The sequence below is a fragment of the Sceloporus occidentalis genome, unplaced genomic scaffold (genome assembly GCF_023333645.1).
Source record: "Sceloporus occidentalis isolate IW3139 unplaced genomic scaffold, rSceOcc1.0.p SCAF_328, whole genome shotgun sequence".
Lineage (NCBI taxonomy): Eukaryota > Metazoa > Chordata > Lepidosauria > Squamata > Phrynosomatidae > Sceloporus > Sceloporus occidentalis.
The window spans coordinates 337386-358086 of NW_028317308.1; the positions used below are offsets into that span (position 1 = coordinate 337386).

The following is a 20701-nucleotide window of genomic DNA, read 5'->3' on the forward strand; positions in this document are numbered from 1 at the left end:
GGGTGCCATCTTGGGATGTGACAGTTGGTTGATATGATTTAGGAGAAAATGTATAGATTTGCGAAATATATCACACAGCCGTTTAAGTGTTTTGTTCTATAAGGAGAGCGGATTACAAGCTGTTGTATGTGATGACGAAAAAGTGTAGAAAGCTGTAAAAAGCAGCCCTCCGTGCATGCGCGGGCAGCAGGAGACGTGGTGCATTTGGTTAAGCTCGGCTTTAGTGACAGTATTAAGGTTGAGATGGAAACGGAGAGATCACGGATTCCTATGAATTTGTTACAGAAAGAGCGTGCATTCCAGAGGGAAATTGAAAAACGAACTTGAGATACTGGCTGGCACCATACAGAGGTGAGGCTTTTATTTTTGTGGGTGTTAGTGGAAGCCAACCGGCCCCCGAGGGCTGTCTTGTGCAAGCGGGGATCTCGTGGCCAGGGTTAGGGAAAGCATGTCTGGAAACGGAAGGCGGGAGTGTAAACTGAGACCGAGTGTCATACATGAGCCTGGAGATACTGAGCAGAGAAAAGTGTTTCATAAAACGATAGCTTTAATTAAAGCGAGAATATAGCGTTCTGAAGTGAAGGAATAACTGTCAAGATTCATTTGGAAAGGGGGTGAATACATTTGCAAGCACCACTTTTCCATAAAAAAAAAAAAAAAAGTCATTTTCTTAATTTCACCAATTTGGACTTTTTTTTGTCTATGATGTCCATTACCTGAAATCCAAATAAAAATCCATTTTAATTCCTGGTTGTAATGCAACAAAATAGGAAAAATACCAAGGGGGTTGAATATGTTTGCAAGGCACCGGCCAAAACTGCCCCCAATCCAAATGTTGCTATGCTTCCAATGCACTTTAAGGGTTGTCCTGCCGTGGAGAAGGTCCCTTTCTGCATACGTGTGCGCCGTATTTATTTCGATCTGGTTGCATTAGGTATGCGTTCTTCAGGAAAGGAAGTCCCTGCTCCACAGAGCTTACAGTCACTTCTTGGTTCCATGCCCACCGTACACGGTGCTACTTTATAAATAGCAAAGGGTGCCATTCCCTCTGTGCTGATAAAAGGGAACCTCGGGGGTAAGGCTGGCATTAAACGTAGGTTAGCGTTAAATCTTTCACTCTTTACACCATTTTCTCGGAATCTGTTATCCCGTCATACAAATCACTGCAACTACAACCACTCTGTGATCGTCCCTCTATTACGAGCAGAATTCCCGCCTGCCCATAAAATGTATAACCAGACACCAGTGTGGCAGAAACCCCCAAACCCACCTTACCATCCTCTTCGTTTTTAGGTCCTTTCATTTGTAGGCCCGGCTTTAAATCACCGGTAGCCGCGCTCTTATCCCACCTACTGTTACGCTCTGTAGCTCTGTCTTTTGCTCTTTTCCAGACAAGTAGATGAAGGCGTTTGGAGCGCACCGGAGAGCCTCCACAATCCCTCTCCCAAACAAAAGACATCTGAAGGCGAGTTAACGAGAAGCACGGAGTTTGAGATGCCCTCCAGCCCCCCGACTCACTTCAATCCGACGAGCGACTCTCAGACACAAAGCTGGGAGCCCCTTTGCCACAGCGACGCTTCCTCCCTCAACAGTAACCCCACTCGTGGAGAGATGATCGCCGTTAAGACTCAGACAGTCCCCGAAACACAAAGCAAGAAAGTGGGAGCGGAGAAGTCTGTCTCTGTTGAGGTAAAAGATGGGGAAGTATAAATACACTTTGGAACATGGGGGTGGAAGCCGCTCGTTAACTTGGCCGTCAACTCCTGCAAACTCTGGGGGCTCTCACACTGGATATTGCTTGTAGATTATAAGGGAAAGGTCTGTTTTTGAGGAATCTGGTAACGCTGACACAATATAAATATGTCCAGACTGCACGGAACTTAAGGTAATGATCCGGTGCAGGAGCTGGAGTCTGATTGGACCTCCATCACCCAACTTTAAAAATATATATATATATATACTGTACACCTTACATATTGGGGTTTTTTTTTTTTGCGTTTGGTCCTTCTGCTGTCCTGTGAGTGGAAGAGGGAGAGCGTTGGGATGGGACAGGAGATGTTCTTTTACCAAATTGTTTCCACAAGAGACTTAATTGCTGTCCTAGCGTAACACTGTGCATCCTTTCAAACATTAGTTTCTAATTCTTACCCCCCCCCCGGTTCAGGCTGCTGAACGAGACTGGGAGGAAAAGCGAGCAGCACTTACTCAGTACAGCGCCAAGGACATTAACCGCCTGCTGGAGGAGACCCAGGCCGAGCTAATGAAGGCCATTCCTGACTTGGACTTTGCAGCCAAACACAAACCAACTGGAAGTGCGGCCTCCACCCCAGAACACCGTGCCGGCAAACCACAGCAAGCACAGAAACTCATCAGCAAGATCGACCCCAACGGAAGAAGGGGCTCAGGTGAGGAGGCTTTTTGCGTTGATCTTTTTTCCCGACATAGCTCTTTATTTGGGCCACGATATGTATATTTATATAATTACAGCTCAGTACCCAATGGTTCTTTTGGTCTCTTTATATCCAGACGAGCTAACGGTGCCCAGATACCGAACTGAGAAACCATCCAAGTCCCCTCCTCCTCCACCGCCACGACGCAGCTTTCCATCTTCACACGGACTTACCACAACTCGGACAGGAGAGGTGATTGTCACCAGCAAAAAAGAAGGAACATTCATTAAGGTGAAGAGGCAATAGAACTCTGAGAGGACGGCCACAATTAAGGACAATCGCAGACCGCCGGTCTCTGAGCAGAAAATTAGGGGATGTCCGGGCCGTGCATAAACCCTTTGATAATAATTCTGCCAAATCACAAAGTGGGTTAAAGACACAAAAGATAGGAGGCATGTCGGTGACGAGAAAAATATCAGATAGGATCGCAGGGGAAAGGCTGAATAGAGATATGAATAATATGCGTAGAAGATTGTTAGAGTAATAATACTTTTATCTAAGTCAGATGACCTTGGTATTTATTCAAAAAGTAACAAACAATCATATAGTCTATGCACGGATACGGTTATCCCTCTCTCAGACCGTACTAGTATATTATTCTATAGAAAGCCAGTCTGGACCGTGACATCCGGTGAGTAACATTATATGTGACAGTAGGTCATAGATTCTATTTATTTTCTAGAAGTCGGATTCTGAGGAGCTGGAGAGCCAGAAGCCTCAGGTTAAGCTGCGTCGTACGGTGTCCGAGGTTGTGCGCCCAGCATCCACCCCGCCGATTATTGCCTCTGGCATTAAGGATGATGACGATGAAGACAGGATTATCGCTGAGCTAGAGGTAAGAACTGAGAGGTGTCTGAAAAATATCGGAACGTCCAGGAATTCCTGTAAATACTATTTGTGTAATGTCAGCAATCTAATGCTTGGGACAGTACAGTGGCTATGAGGTGTCGTGTTATTTAGCAGATATGTGTGTGTATATATATATATATATATATATATATATATATATATATAAATACACGCTATATATTGTTGCCCCATAATGAGATCTCTGAGCCAACACGGCTCTTTTCGGCCCCTGGTAAGTTTCGTTAAGCATCTCCCCCCCTGCACATTTTCTTCTAGAGGAAGCTGGACGTTGCTTTGAGGTCGTAGAGTCGGTAGAGTCTTGCAAGTTGCTAAAGGGCAGACGTTGAGCTTAGCCCGGGTTAAGCCCAGTCTTGTGAATTGACCAAACCGAGTCCTGCGCTGTATTGGGTAGAAAGGCTTGCATTCGGTTCGATGGTCTGTCCCAGAGCTGTGATGGGAATTCAAAGGAACGCATTAAAAAGAAACATAATATATTCAAGCAAACAAGAAAAAGCAATACCAGAGCATATTTAACTCCATATAATTCGATATAGTAAGCTATTTACTTGGGCGTAATGCATGTCCTGCATTTGTAGAACAGATGATTGCTCCCGGCAGCTTTCCACTCACTATTACGTATAAATAAACCACAAAACGTCACTCTTTCTATAGATAATGAATGGATCCTGGGACCCTGGTCGGTTTCCCTCTTCCGCACCCGTCCCTGTTCCCTCTTTCTCCTGGGTAATGCGGGTCCCCTCAGGTCCATAGGGATGTGGCAGGATCTGCCTCCCGCCAGCATTTCTTTTTATTAATACAAAAGTCCGGGTGTCTGGCTAACCCCCAACATGACGAATCCCCCGTTAGTACCGACGCAGCCCGACACGGTCCATTCATGTGTGACCCTCATACTCCGCATAGTGGACGAGCTCTTCCTTTATCATTTTTACCGTAGGAGTTATAGATTTCTCATCAGTTTTTTCTCCGCTCCACATTTGTTTTACGTGAATATATATATACCGCTGTCATAAGACCTATAGCAGAGGTTTATGTTGCACAGCAGAAAGGCTTCAATACGCTCACAATAAGGGACATTTATATACACTCGTATTTTAAATGATCTACAGAATAATGAAGTAAAGAGACAGGTATGTTCAATATTCACAGCCTTAATATGGTATGAACAATAGTATAATGAAGCTTATAGGAGACAATTGCTGTCGGTATTTGCGGCTGCCGGGACCCCTTTATGTGTACAGAAGCCGATGTACAGCGCTATATAAATCAATAAATAATAATAATAATATATGTGCCGGCTTAACATTTACAGCGACTGTGTGCGGATACCGCGACATGTATGTGCTGACACGTGATGACTTTCTGTTGTGTTCTCTGGAGGTATATCACGCTTCTGACTGCCGATGGTTTCTGAAGTTCCGTGGTTCTTGATTTCCCATCCTGCTGTATTTTGACTCCCCAGGTATTTCAAAGAAGTTCTGGCTCGCTCTTTATTCCTCATTTTCAGTGTGAAGTCGCAACGACCCATGCGTTGCCACGACCAGCACAGCTGTGGTCCACTGAGGCCACAGCAGCACCAGGAGGATGGAAGGTAACAGCTCGTGTTCTGGGCGACCTTGCCCGGTCTGCTGTGCACTTTTCACCATCTTCTCCTCCCACTCACCTTGTCCTCCTGTTGCTCGGTTAACCAACTAACACCTGTCACTTGCTCTTTCCCTCACTTTACCGGTGGAGCTGAAATGAGCCTGCATCCTGACGAGGCTACTAATGACATGGGCCAAGGTGTGTGCCATTTTGCCTGCCCCACAACACACACCCACAGCTGAGGCGTGGGGACCACATCTGCATGCCTCTACTTTGGCAGCAGGAATGACTAAAACCTTACAGCATGAACTCAATTTTACAGATTACGGAAGTGGCGTTAATAACGTTTCCCATTTTGGGAATGGCAAAGCGTATTTTTGTGTTTGGAAATCTGGTTGCAATTTTAGTCCAAACATATGGCTGTTAATTGGGGAATTCTGCATGCACACCTATGTTTATAATTCATATTCATAGCTTCAATAGTGTGCGTAACGTGTAGCAGAACTACAATAGTAATAATGTGTAATTCACACAGCAGAAAAGGAACAGATGGTGTAATAAGGAAAAGGTCTCATTATTTAATATATTTATATAGGGGCCAAACAACCCTTATATCTTGAAGGGCTTGTTGTTTAGAGATTTCACATCCTGGTTGTACGATGTGAGGTCATGCGAATGAATGAATGGACGAATGAATGAATGAATAAATGCACATGCAGCCAATGTTATTATAAAGTAGTCTTACAAACTGTTAGTAGGGCCTTTGGCAAGCCTCTGCGTGAAGGGCTTTCTGTTTATAACAGAATGCATAAAATCTGAAACAGATAACAAAATGGGTTTGTTTAAAGTCTACTTCGCGTAGCTTGCAATGCTTTTTTTAAAGGTTAAAAATGTCTCCCGCAGCGTGTCATTGGGTAAAATGAGCAATTGACGCGGTTTAACCAGGTAGCTATAATATGGTTACTGTGGGCGGCAAGGTCCTATTTTGTTTAGGTTTTTTTTTTCTAAGAGGTTAAACGTTCAACTTTATCTAGTAACACCAAGTTATAATCAAATCCCTACAAAAGTCAAGTGCTGCACAGAGTATTCAGTAAAAAGAAATCTCTTAATATAAAAAGATCTTAGCCTGTCTCCTTAATAAAAAAATATCGGTAATAAAAATGATATGAGGCTTATATTGGTTATATTTGTGTACCCAGTATATGCCTATAGTGCAAAAAACCATAAGTCTCCACAAAGATGATTTTCACTGAACTTCTGTCTCATCTGTGTTGAATTGTCTCTTCCTGGAGTCCTGTTACTTGGTTCAAACAGTTGTCGTTCTTTGGACCACAAATCTATCTGACCGCAAATACCCCATTTCCACAAAAGAAGAGGAACGTCAACCGTTCCAGCCACCTCCTCTGTCCTACTTTGGCAGTAACTTTCTCTGTCTTTATCCTCGATTTGGCTGAAGTCTCATAACCTCATCTGTCTTCTTGGTCTTTTCCGCTCGCCTGTAATTGGCATAATTTAGTCAAATCTCATCTCTTTCCTCCTATATTAATAAAAATGGTTTTATGGGAGTGATGAAGCCTCAATCATATCCTGCCAGGCTGAAGAATCCAACCAGAGACTTCAAGGATCAGAGACAGTACCTGCGCAGCCCGGCCTGTGCTCACATCACCATTCCAAGGTAAGCACTCTGATAATTACCTTATACTGGAACGGGTTTTTAAATAAAAAAAAATCTACATTTGTAACTCAGTTGTCTCACCACTCAAGATGTTTTGTACTGGATTATGCTGAGCAGAGACTTGCGAGTACAACCCATTATATTGTAGCCAAGCTGGGATTCTTCAGTTGATTTGGCCTCATCAAAGTAGAGTTGATGGGAGAGTTGTTGTTTCATCTTTTTTCCTTTACTATACAGTGTGACATCAAAACGCTTCAAAGCCTCATTGAAAGGTAAAACCAAACTTTCCCACCAACTCTTTCTTACGGATAAAAATATCCGTTATTTGTACTGGATTTGCTTTCCTTTGAGTATTTTTTTGAACCCGTCACCTGCGTATTATATGGAAACATTGTGTTAAGGATGCAAGTAAATTGCTTCCTTGGGATATTGTCATAACCTAATCTTTGTGTTGTCTCCTTAGGACATGTCTGACTCTCCTGAGCCTAGTAGAACATTCTCTCTGCCTCAGATTATTTTAACAGAGTGGACATCGAACCCACCTTCCCCTACTGAAGCAGGAGCAACAGAAGCATTTGACTTTTCAATAGAAGGCAGGTTAGAGTGGTCGTACCCGGCGCTAGGAGATCACGGTGACGTTACCGGACGGAGCCAAGAAGAATCGGTGCAACTTTACAAAACAGGCTCTAGAAGATGTAAGTCAGCGCATGAAATTACGCAACTCACGTGTCACTCGAAACATGATTCTGGTTCACAAGTTGAAGACTCTGAAAATAACCCGCTTGTCAATCTTCAGGAACTGGTAAGAGACCGCAAGGAAGAACCTGAAGAAGACATTATAGGCTTTATGATCACGGAGGACAATATTGTATCACTCACAACGGAAGAGAGGAGTAATCTAAAAAGTAGCGAAGATATGTTTGTGATACAATTAAGATCTGTTGGCGGGGTGTGCGGTGATATTTTAGCAGGGGACCTGAATGGGATGACTGATAACAAACCGATCCTTATTGTATTTGATAGACCGGCAGCACTGGAAGCTGCTTATCAACAACTTTGGGCCGTAACACGGTGCGGAGGGGAATCTTGTAGACACGGGGAGATTCCAAATGGGCAGCCAATCTCTGAATCCAGAAATGCGGAATCCTCAAGAAGTGCAGTTCAGAGACGACTCTCTCCAGACCTTGGTGGTCAGGCTGAAAAGGCTGTGAGTAAAGATTACCAGGAACAGTCAAAGACAATCGCTCCGGTGCCAAAACCAAGAAATATGCAAGGGAAGGAATCGAAACCTGAAACACACAAGGTTTATCTCCCTAAACTGCACACCGTAGCCCTGACAAACGCCATTGAGTCAGGAGCCGCTCACAAGATGAGAGTCATTGATGTTCAAGAGATGGCGCGTTCTGCAACCAAAACGATTGACTGCGCCCGGGATGTCCCAGCGGTAAGGAAAGATGGAATGACTGAAGACAGAAACCATGTGGGCTGGAGGAGCGTGGACATTTGCAGGAATACATACAAGAGGCTGGATAGCCTGGAAGAAAGCATACGAGAGCTTGAAGTCACCATAAATGAAATCGGCACCCAACAGACCGCAGCCTTGGTGCGCGAAGCGCCTGCTGCTCGTTGCCTGCAGATGGATGCACGAGGGATGGACTCCCAACAAAAACGTCGGGATCTGCCAACCAGCGATAGTGTTAATGGGAATAATGACACTGGGGAAGAGAAAGATGGCCAGGGATCAAACAAGGTCTCGCCGAGTAGAACCAAACCTCCTTTGCTTCCAAAACCGCAGACTTCTAAGGTGCAGTGTAACATCTTTTCCAGACATAGGTTTGACCTTCAGGTATTTATGGTAGCAGCGTATGTTTCGTTTAAATGTATACTTCGCCATGGGCGGACACATATAATCCTAAAATGACACCATTCGGTAAATGTAAACTGTTTGGGATAACGTGAGAAAATACAGACTTGAGCTGAGGCCTGGGGATGGAGCGAAGTGTCGATTATCCGAGTTCCCCTGTGACTTTAGAGACGAGAGCTTTCGGACCGCACAAAGTGCAGGGGATTTGTATCAGCGAAGCATCCCGGTGCAGATGTTTCTGCCGCACAGCGGAATGCTCTTATTCTTAGGTTTTTCCTGTTAAAAAATAGTAACCGCCTCTCACTCTGAAATAAAACTTTGGTCCTAGAAATGTCTTTTTTCCTTCTTGCTGTCTTCTGTTCTCTAATCTAATTCTTAATATGGTGGTTTTCTGTTTTCTGTTTTAATTGGTTTGAATTTTAAAATTAATATTTATCCATCTCTACTATTCTCCTTGCTGTCTGATTTCCTTTTAAGTACCTACAATCCGATCATTTTCACTGATTAGAGACCGTAGGAGAATAAGTGCTTTAATACCGTATTTGCTCGATTATAAGACGAGGTTTTTTTCAGAGCAAATGCTCTGAAAAATACCCCTCGTCTTCTAATCGGGGTCGTCTTCTAATCAGACCTCAAATAGAGTCTGATTAGGAGACTAAGATCCAGATCCCCCGCACCGCTGCAGGGGACCTGGATCCTCCTGTCTCACCCCCCCCCCCCCCATCATACACACACTTACCGGTGCTTCCTGCTGTATTGCCGGGGCAGCGGGTTGACGTCTACGCGATCCGCGTAGACAACGTCCGCTGCAGCCGGAAGGAGGTGTGGCTAGCAGCGGGGGTTGTCTGCGTCCGTCGCGTAGACCTTCCCCGACTGTCAGAGATCTCTGATCTCTGACAGCCGGGGAAAGTATACGCGACGGACGCATACAAACCCCCGCTGCCAACTCCACCTCCTTCCGGCTGCAGCAGAAGGCGACGTCAACCCGCTGCCCCGGCTGGAAGCACCGGTAAGAGAGGGCTGAGAGGGGAGAGAGGGGAGAGGGGAGAGAGGAGAGAGGAGAGGGGAGGGGAGGGGGGGGAGAGAGTGTGTGTGTGTGTGTTAGTTAAATGGGGGCATAGGGCATTTCTGGAGTGGCGTTAAGGGGGCATTTAATAGAGCACTCTGCCTCCTGAAATGCCTTATACCTCCCTATATGCCACTCTGCCCCATAATATGCCTTTTAACCCCCTAAATGCCAGAGTGGCATATAGGGGTATAAGGCATTTCTGGAGGCAGAGTGCTCTATACAATGCCTTTTAACTCCCTTAATGCCACTCTGCCTCCTGAAATGCCTTATACCTCCCTATATGCCACTCTGCCCCATAATATGCATTTTAACCCCCTAAATGCCAGAATGGGATATAGGGGTATAAGGCATTTCTGGAGGCAGAGTGGCACATAGGGGGTCAAAAGGCATACCATGGGGCACAGTGGCATATAGAGGGTTAAAAGGCATATCATGGGCCACAGTGCCATATTGGTGTGGCAAGCCTGGGGGCAGATGTGCGTAACTGGGGGACAGGCTGGAAAATACAAGAAATAAAAACAAAAAAAATATTTTTCTCAATCATAGCTTTTATTAAAAAAAATAGTTTACATGAATTAACATTTACTGGTAAAACTTTTTTCCTTTAGGGTCGTCTTATATTCAGGCTTTTTCTTTTTTCCTAAGTTAATATTCAGATTTTGGGGGGTCGTCTTATAATCAGGGTCGTCTTATAATCGAGCAAATACGGTACTTTTGCTTACTGGTAAAACATTTACATTGTATCCCTTCCTTCTCTTAATTCTGTCTCTGTGTCCCCCAATCCCTGCTGGTGAGTGGAACTTGGTCAGGAATTTAGTTAAAAAAGAGACATTTTTCACGTAAAGCTCCATTAAAAACAGCTGTCTGTTGGTCCAAGTTGTATTTGCTGAATATGTTTTGTAAATTGCTTACCTTTCTTTGGGTTTATGTTAAGTGACACCGCTGCTTTCTTTTATCAATTGTGAAATTTAAGGAGAACCTGGTACATGGAAAAGTTAATTTGTGAGAGATGAGAGGTTAATGTTCAACTATGGTTGGTGTAGAGAAAGAGACATTCAGGGGTTTGGGAATAGTCAGGAAATTGAGTTTGCGGTCATTGTTTGTAATGGGGGGGGGGGGTGTTGGTACATAGTTTGTGGAAGAAAGCACCAAGTCAACTCCAGGCCTGTATCTCAAGCCATATAATGCGGAAACGTATTCACCAAAAAATCTCATAGTCGTCCAATTTTTCTTTCCAGAGTGGGGGGATGTCCATTCCCCCAATGAAGATGGTAAACACCGTGGGCTCCAGGCTGAAGGCTGTGCAGCAGAGCGGTGGAGACAAAAGTAATAAACACTCCAAGCAGAGGATGGAATACATGAGGATCCAGGGCCATCAGCAGGTAGTTTATCTCTAGAGAAGATATGAACACAAGGTTAGCACATACCAGGACCCCTTACACCCTTTTTCATTCCATAATGACCTTAAGGGGGAAGTCCCACTTATTTTAACAGTTAATAACACTCAATAAAAGTGCATTTGGTAATGTATGCATGTGGTGTGAGTCTGGCGTCGGCATGTATGACTGTATGCTGTTGGCATATGGGTTGGAGTGTGTACATTAGTGCATGGTGAGTGTGTCGGCATATGATAGTGTGTGCATGTTGGTGTATGCTATTAACGTGTGTGTGTGCGTATCAGCGAATGGCGCTTTAGAATGTTTGTGTGCTTTCGTTACGGGGTCGCCAAAGAAATGCTGCACACAGGCGCCACTAACCCTAGGCTCTCCCATGCAAATTGTTCACTGGCATTTAGAATATTGGCTGTTAAGCTTAAAGATGATGCTGGTGAAAACCTGAGTGCTACGGTAAAAAGACCAATTTTCTAAGTTTGTCCCAACACCACATAACCCCCATTATTTATAACTGATATATACTTATTGTGCCTCTCTAAGCACCCTTAATATTCCAACCTATTGGACAAAGTAAGACCCTCATTTACTGCCTTTTGGTAACCAGGTGAATAATGAGGGTTTTGGGGAAAATAATTCACAGTAATTGCTACAGTAAAGCAATTTACAAAGTGTTTTGTTTGAGAATAAGAATCATAACTATCCCAAGAAATCCTGCAATGGTGATCGCTGGGTCTACGAGTAACGTTGAAGCGCATTTCTTGGCACAGCGTTACCATAGACTGTATAATATCACACAATATTAAATGGTACCGTACATTCTTTTCAATGGGACTTCCCCTTTAACCATACATTAATCCCCTGTATTATGATGTCGTGGTGTTTCAATGCTTCATAGTCAGCGCACGGGGCGCCCAGGCTTACAGCGCTGCATTCATCTGCATGCAGGGTAAACTTGGTTCTGTCTTCTTGTGCTGCTGTTGCCGTCTTCCGAAGCTCTAAGTCTAAATGTCCTGTCTTTTTTCTCTGTTTCAAATGTTTTCTGGTATCCACTAAATAGATCCTGCCGCCTTCTTTGTTATCCACCTGGTTTTTGTTTTGTTTTTTGGGTTTTTTTTTTTACCTAAAACCGCCATCCCTCACTCTCCATTCTTCTATAATCCCCCAGAATGTTTATGTCGTGGTTTTATTTAAAAAAGAGGAGAGCAGATATGTCTAATACCAAGCGATCCTCCCGTTCTGATTGGTCACATTATGGAGCAGCCGGGACACAAATCGTAGGCCTTGGCTCTATTTATTTGATTATAAAACTACAACAATGAGATCAGTAAAATAATTCTGATTGATGAAAGCTCAGAATTAGAAGTGTTTGTTTACAGAAATTGCTGGCGGATACTTATTGTCCAGCAGGAATGAGTCCTGCTTCGTCTGGGGTCCTTCCTGGTGGCAGCGGCCATTCCGACTGGACTCGGATTCTCGCTGGGGCTCTTCTTGCTCCATCGGGGACGATCCCAGGCTGCTCCAAGATCAGGGGGATAGAGCCTTGGGTAGCGTTGCCCTGTCTTGTTGTTGGCAGTATTGCGTGGATATCTTGACGCGTGAAGCTGTCCCAGAAGGGGTTTATGAGCATACCTGAGAACTCTCTGGGTTTGTCCTGGACGTGAGGTTTCCCGGGTCACGTTTGTATTTCCATGCCCACTCCCTCACCCACTTTTCCTCCTTCTAAAGAGCTCTATGGTCTACCCCATGCCCCCCCCCCCATTGCAAAGGCACCAACCCCAAAAAAGGGGGGGTCTCCAGTATCTTGCCCCGGGAAGTTGCCGGGTATGTTCATCTGTTGGAGTGGAAATATTCTCCTGCACAATAGAAAACTGCCCGCCACACTGAAGTGTCATTAGATTAGTGGTCCGATGCGTTTCATGAGACGGGCATCGATGATTTGCGATGAACCCTCCGTCGTGGCATTGGCTTTATGTTACCTGTGATGGTCTTTCCGTTCTGGAACTCTTTGATAGAATAACATTTTCTGATACACGGCACAGCCTGGCACGGTACCTGAGGTACATTTAAGGTTCCAATCTTCTTATTTTAAGTATCCCTAATTTACTCGGTCAGTTCAGTCCTCTTCTTCTCATTTCATTGTTGTCCTCTTTTCATTGTTATGTTGCCATGCATCTCGTGTTGACACTTCTCTTGTTCCACTCAATTATTTCTTTTTGGATGTTCAACCTGCTTTTTGTTCTCCTTTCCAGGCAGCTAGACCTTCTAAAGAGGCTGCTGGTGTGAATGAGGCTAACCCTGGCTCAGATAAAACTGCACCTTCTCGAACCTCTATCCCTGTACTCACTTCCTTTGGTACAAGGAACTCCTCTATTTCCTTCTAAATGTAGTCGTCTCCTTTACGACTTTGTACTCATCCGTGCTCCTCTCATCTGATTTCTTCTTCATGTTATTTGAAAGGTGGACCGTGTCTAAACCGGCCCTTGTCTTCTGCCAAGACGCGAGCTGATGTTATTTTCTTCTGGATTTTATCAGCTGTGAGATATCTGGTAACGAACGCCAAAGGGCTGAAATCAGAGAGGAGTGGAAAAGACAAGAGACACTATATATATATATATATATATCTCTCTATATATATATATATATATGACGGCCGACACATTCCACGGTGCCTCCTACCCCCAGGCCTGACTGTTACCCCACCTGCAGCTGCTTATCTCTCCAAAATAGTCTCATCAATCTACAGGAACCGGGACTTGACTGAACAATAGATCTGCTTTCCGTGGCATTATGTGTTGCTTTGTTCATTTCATTTGGAGGATGAATTTATTTCTTTGTTCCTGTAGTTTCGGTGGAAGTCAACAGATATGAAGATGACCTTTTTTGTGTGCGTTGCGTTGGCAGCAATAAGCAAAGATCCGTAAACAAAAGATTGTATTTCGGGGGTGTTCTGCGTTGCACCCGCATTGTCCTTTCATGGTAGCACAAATGTGTTGTAGAAATGTCAGATGCAGGTCGCTTTCATTGTCTTGGAGATTCCACAAAGCAGAGATGGAAATGATGGAAGATCATGAGATCATAGAGTGTGGACGCCAAGACTGATGATGACCTCAAAACATGTCTGAGACTTCAACACTGTTATCTTTGCAAAGCAATATCCGTCCTCTGACCATCAGTGGACGGGAGGCAGGTGGTGGTGGTCTTCAGGGTGCAATTTGGAGGGGGATTCCCAGTGGCTTTCACTGGCCAGAGGTGAGTTTCCAGGTTGTGATTGATCCTTTGGGTTGTGGGGGGGGTAGGGAGCCGTGTCAGGCATGGGCAGGATGGGAACATATTCTTGTAACATTGTATAATATAAGCACAGAATGTGATAACACTATATCTGTGAAATGTGTGTATGTGTGTGTGTCGGTGATTTGTGTGTCTAGGAAAGTGTGTTCCATGGACAGGGAGAGGGCCGAAGTCGTCATTGTTCTGTTAGTTTTGTTTTTGTTACGTTGCTTGCGTGTTTTTTTTCATACTCCTGATTTAGCTTCCGATTTATTTATTTTGTGAAAGTAGGAAATTATTTGTTTTGTTTTGTAAACCATCCATGTTTGTACAGAGATTGAGTTTATATGAAGAGAAATGAACAAATCTGCTACATCACTGTTCTGGATGGCAAAGTAAAGCTTTCCATTCGGTGATGTGTTTTACAGTTTCTATTACTTTAATAAACGAATATATATGCATATAATATATCTATCTATCAAAGAAATAATACCAAGTATATAATGTATAAAACGAACGATCCTTTCCTTTTCTCGTGTGACTGTAGATGGAAGTTGTGCTTGGTGTGCATGAGAGCACTAAATGATGATCTAATAATTTATGTATCGCTGAGCTGCACAACCTTCTGAGGAACCCTCTTACATCTGGGGCTATTCTTGGCACAAATATCACTACTTACTTTAGGATGATTATTTTTTGTTAGCACGGTGAGGGCGCGATTCCTTGAAGAACATAACGTGTTCACAGCCTAACAAACATTTCAGGGGTGTCACCGAAGGCAAAGGGGATGCGGGCGCCATGATAAATGTAATAACGTAACCCTACCCTGCGTGTTTTCACGCCGGTCCCCGCAATTAAACGGCACACAGACCTGTACATTTCTTTAAATATTCATCTAAGCTACAAGCAGGAAATCCATTTCATGGAATGATATTTATTTGGATTAAACGTTAAGCACGAACCGCGTAGTCCTATTTTCTTTGCATCATCTGTGAGATTTCCAAAGATAAAACATAGGAAACGAGACTCGAGATCTCTTCCCCGGAATCCAGTGCTTTATTCATTTCTTTACTTCATCATTTGAAGTGGCGTTTCTAGAGAAAAGTCTATGACATTCATTGTTTTAGTTGCCTTCCTACCGGTCCCATCGCTTCTATCTGGTGCTAATGATTTTGTACACGTCGGCAGATGTTTGTTTGTTTCTTAGATGAGTTTTATGGTTTATCCCTAACTAACTAACTGAGTTGCTGGGGGCTAAGTCTCTGAATGGCATTTGTGCTTAAAGTTGTTCACGCAGAATGAATTAATTAGCGAATTTGATGTAAGGGAACGCTACGCACGGCCAAGTAACCAGGATAGCGCCCTTTATCATACGTAGCAGGGCCACGAGCATGCGTCTGTTACACAGGAGCACGTCGAGCAATACAGGCCGGGTTTCACTAAAGTGGGGCTTGGTGAGTAAGTTTGGAGTTTGCGCAGTGTGCGTTATGAAGGGCCAAGCCCAGTGAGCGCTCCTGTAAGGGTTGGCTTGGATGGCCTTGTAAATGTGAACACATACATGCTCCTCTTACCTCTCTGGAGCGTTATTCCTAGACATAGCCGGAGCCTCTGAACTTTATAGATCAGGCCCTTTAGACCACATAATGAATGTTTGTGACCTGGAACCCGACTTTGGCCAATTAACCCAATACTTGTTTATATATCCGAACTTAGAAAGAACATTGAACGTAGTATTTACTGAACGTTGGCCCTTTTATTTCACTAAAAACCATGATTGACTTTAGAACTTGTTAACAATATAGCAAATGGGTAGATCCAAACATAGCTCCAAACATTTCAGATGTCCAGACCTGGGGTCCCTTTGTTGGGGTGCAGGGCTGGGACTGTACGATACCCGGAAAGGACTCCTTCTGGTGTTGTGCTGTAGAGCGCCGCTTGGTGCCACCTTCCAACGCTCTAGGTCTGAGTAAGATGGCTCTTCAGCCACAGAGCTTCTTGAGCCAAGATCCCCCATAGCCTGCGAAATCACTAGCCCCCCACAAACCAGATGGTTAGGAGACATTGGCATGGAAGAAGTGGTTGGGGGGAGTGAGACAACAGGAGAGGACGGCTTGGATGAGTTGATCTGCATCTGATATGTTGAAGCTGTTGTTTTTTTCCGACGGCTGTGATTAGGACGATGGATGGGAGTGATGGGAAGGAATGTTGTTGCTTCCCTGAACAAGTGGGTTTTCAGCGAGGTTTTGAAAGTCAAGGCAGAAAGGCTGACGGGGAAGGGGAGCGGTGCGGGGAAACTCCTGAATACGGGAGTGGAAAGAGGTAACAGTAGAGGAAAGCTGCAGGTTGTGAGAGGAGCGAAGGGGGGTGGGGGTGTATGTAGATAGATAGAGGATAGAGATGTAAGGGGGTGCAGAGTTGTTGTAAGGGTTAGAGGTTGAGGTTGGATTGTGAAGGATATGGGGAGTGGGTGAAGCGATTGGAATAGTGGGGTAGTGGATGAGGGGTGGCGGAGGAGAAAGATTAGTGTGGTTGCAGTGTTGAGGATAGATTGCAGCGGTGAAAGGCAGGAGTGGGAGAGACCGGTTAGTAGGGAGTTGCAAGCAATCACCCGGGCAGGATAGCACAGGGGAGTGGTACACTACCTTGTGTGCGTCCCTGCTGGCCCCGGCGGCGTAGCCTGCCCGTCCCCCCGTCCAACTCCTGTATAACTCTTATCTGACCACTTAAAAGAGACCACTTGCACAGAGACCACGCAGCCACGAACCCAAGCAAGCTCGTCCCAAGTGAGGTCTGCAAATATATAGGGCTAGGGCTGCCTCCCCATTGGCCGGAGAGGGTGATTGCAAACGCGAGGCAGCTGCCTCACACCATGGTGTACGATTACAATTAGGCTCAACTACACCGCCCCATAGTTAACCCTTGGAGAGCAGCAGAGCATGGAGACGGACAGGATAACGACGTAGCAGGTGTGAATACTACAATCAATCAATCACAATGAACCTGTGTGGGAGATGCTGGAGACGCATGTGGGCAGCCGGTCTTTGCATGATAAACTTTAGCAATATCGTCTATATGTTGTTCTCAAAAATAAATATGAAAAGTGGGGGGGAAACCCACATCTTTAGCAGATGGAGGGGGTTCATTTGAATTACATTTGTTTTATATTCTTTTTACAATCTGTCTGTCTGTCTGTCTGTCTTTAAGCATGGATAGTATTGCGACAAATTCAAGGCCTCTCAAAGCGTCTCTTTTCACAGTGGTTCTGGGTAATGATGATGTCATTTTGTACATTCAATGCTAACAAACACACTTGTAGAATATAGCTCTGTGTATAAATATATGGATGCCATAAAAACCAGTGAAAACTTACACAGTGTGTGTGGCTTTTTCTTTCTGTGTAGCGGGAATGCTGACACTTGGCTATTATTCCTTTTACATTTTCCAAAAGTTGTAAAACAATATTTCTTGGTGTAGATAATTCAATTAGCGTATGATTTTATGCTACTAAAAAACACATACATACTTACGGTTACCATTCACATCACTGTCATTAAAGTATATGGAGACTGCTAGGAAGTCATTGCTGCCGTCTAGACTGCCAACCACCAATTCTTACAGCATGAGACCCAGAACAATGGAAACATGCAGCAAGCTTTATTCAGCAGTAACTCCATTTGTAAGGAGAAAAGAAAACAAATTAACATTTAAAAATCCTTATACATTTTATATTATATGTTACACATTTAGAGAACATATTTACAGAACAGAGGAAAAGATCAAACTTTACATTATATGCATAACACGAGTATACATTAGTCACAATACTAATCTGGAATGGTGGCAGTTTGTATACAAATAAAAACAAATAAAACACTTTCGGTATCGGTTTCGGGTCGGATGCCAATAAATCCTTCCCATAGTCTTATGTTAATATGCCACGGTGTGACCTTTGGCCTTGGTCCCATTGATAGCTTGGGGTTTAAACTGAGTGAATCACAAAAACAAGCTCTAGTGTGGATACAATTCGGTGGCTTTCAACACTTGGACCCCCTCATTCAGTCCCCCTCCTGAGCAGTTCTATCAATGAGAGGTACTCACCACCAACAAACTCCAGCCATGGTCTTCCAGTGGGGCCAATAAGGCCCCCCGCGTGCTCAACGGGTGATTTCCTGAAGATTATTGGCACAGAATTGGCAAAGTATGCGGACAGCAGAAGAGGTGCACATTCACCGCTAGGGCTGCCAATGAAGGGAGTACGCCTGCTCCTTTAGGATCTTTTACAGGCATTGCATATTCTTCATATCAGATTTTACTAAATACCAAAGTAATTACCTTACAATAGTGCAGTTCTTAAGGGATTCGCATACATACTACCCTGCGATGCTCTTCTTTCCAGCATAGAAATCCACATTAATTAAGAGGAATAATCATACAAAGCCAAGCAGTAGTAGTAGTAAAGCCCACTGGTGGGGGTAGTGGTGGGAATTTGGGGGGGGGGGGGGGATACAAATCTGCAATAAATTAATGATGTATTTGTTGCAAGGAGGTATGTGACCCACCTCGCTGAGAGTTGGGATCACACATGGAGAAGACTCCACCATGTTATACATCTTTGGCATATTAATACAAGCTAGAGGTGGACAGGAGTCCGTGGAAGGATATATGTTTTCATTAACATCATGGTGGCCACATAACTTGCCATCCCCGTTTGAATCGTCCTCATTAGACCAAAGGTTTTTAATAGTTTAAACCGTTCTAAACTTGTCCTTGAGAACCCATGGAAAGAGATCATTTGGTAGGTGGGTTTCTTTCTGCATGACCCAACTGGTATGATGACTTCATACCTCAGGATAACAAACATGTTTCAAACAGACAGTTAGCAGCACCAGGTCTCTCTCTCTATATATACAATGTAACAGTGAAAAGGCAAACGATGGGGCTTAGTGAGCATGAAATGTACGTTCTGGAGAATGTAGCGGTGGGAAGGAGCATCAAATGCATATTTACAATGTTAGCAATAGGGGGCAAAATACGTTTCTTTGCACCACAGGGAGAGGATAAAAGAGAGAGAAGGACTTTAAAGCAGAAGATGTATAAAAGCATTAAACGCTACTTTATAATACAAACCGGTGGGTTCAGCAGTGACTAGAAGGGATGGAGCAGAGAAGACACGGAAGGAGAGGACTTTGAGGAGATCTGACTGCAACAAGAGAATGCGGCGTCACGAGGATAAGGTGACGACAAACCGGGTTACACACAAGGATACCAAGGTCTTTCCGCAATAAAGCTGGTTTTAAGCAATTAGTAACAGTCTGGCTATATTGCAAAGAAAGTTAGTAAATAGATTGACCCCTGGGCTAGTCTGTGGCATCATTTCACGGAGGTCATTTAATAAAAGGTCATTAATATTTTACCCAAAACAAAGCAAAATAGTATAAAACACTGTATTGGTGGTACGCAAGAGGTAGTAATGGGTAGACGCTTTGGAAGACATTCAGGGCTGGAGTGGCCAACGTAGTCCCATTAACAGTCCTGGAGCTAATGACCGGTAAGTCAATAAATCGTCATTCGTCACGCAAACCACGACTGGCATTTCTGCTCACGCTTTCTATATTCAGTTTAACCGACGCAGCTGACATCAGAACATCAGAGACCCCGCGTTCTGCTCGTGCCTTTTCTTTCCGATTCAATAAACCTGCAGCTTGTAGAGTTCAACATTTCAACTCTCGGGTTACTATGAGTTTGCAAGGGAGTTGGCCCTGCATAATGTATACTTCTTAGAGATGACAAATGAAATATACCTGCATAACTTCAGCAAAGAAAGCTCCCTGGGTTTGGGTCGTTGCTTACACATTATTCACGGCTTAGTGAATACAGCACACTTACATGTCTTTAGCTTTCTGTTCCTTCCACTTTTCTCCAGCTTTTCCTTAAACCAACGTTTATTAACTTTTTTTCCAACAAACTACCCCCCAATACCAAACTTTTCTTTAGATAAAACCCCCTATTATAACTGCTGCCCCTGGCCCCGTCAAATCCTACAGGCTCAGAAACAATCCCTTAACTTATATGTTCTACAATCAACAAAATAAACCCTTTATGTGCATCCTTAGCCAAAATATTTGGGTTTCTCAACGCCTGCAATCTTTTCGCAATAAAAACCGTCTTCGTTGCATATCGGTCTCGCCCCGATCCACCGTTCTCTTCCTCTCTACCAATCGATCTCCGGCGTTAACTCGGAACGCAGCGCTTACGCGTTTCGTTTGCCACGACTGACAATCGCTCTAAAGAAATATTGCACCAAAACCGCTCTTGAGAAATATGGCCCAAAGTGCGAAACACCATTCAGCTCATGGAACATACCGTTGGTATACACGGCGCTGGCTAGTATTCAAGGTGTATTCACTAAGACTGACGCAGTTACAGAAGATTTATACTTTGCATTCTAGCCGTAGAAACTCGCTGAGCCTTCGTATTTAGTGCCATCAAACACCCAGCTTTAAACAATATGGATCGCTGGTTATTTACAGA

At 44.1% G+C, this 20701-nt stretch overlaps 1 protein-coding gene across 1 annotated transcript in view; it reads left to right on the forward strand.

Annotated features, from left to right (window-relative positions):
* LOC149274502 (SRC kinase signaling inhibitor 1-like) overlaps positions 1–13375 on the forward strand; it is a 58176-nt gene extending 44801 nt beyond the window's left edge. Inside the window, exons 13-20 of the mRNA XM_089505433.1 lie at positions 1392–1689; positions 2165–2405; positions 2527–2681; positions 3133–3285; positions 4780–4908; positions 10748–10891; positions 13153–13239; positions 13361–13375. Coding sequence (XP_089361559.1) covers positions 1392–1689; positions 2165–2405; positions 2527–2681; positions 3133–3285; positions 4780–4908; positions 10748–10891; positions 13153–13239; positions 13361–13375 — 1222 coding nt within the window. The remainder of the gene's footprint in view (positions 1–1391; positions 1690–2164; positions 2406–2526; positions 2682–3132; positions 3286–4779; positions 4909–10747; positions 10892–13152; positions 13240–13360) is intronic.
* Positions 13376–20701: the final 7326 nt, after the last annotated feature.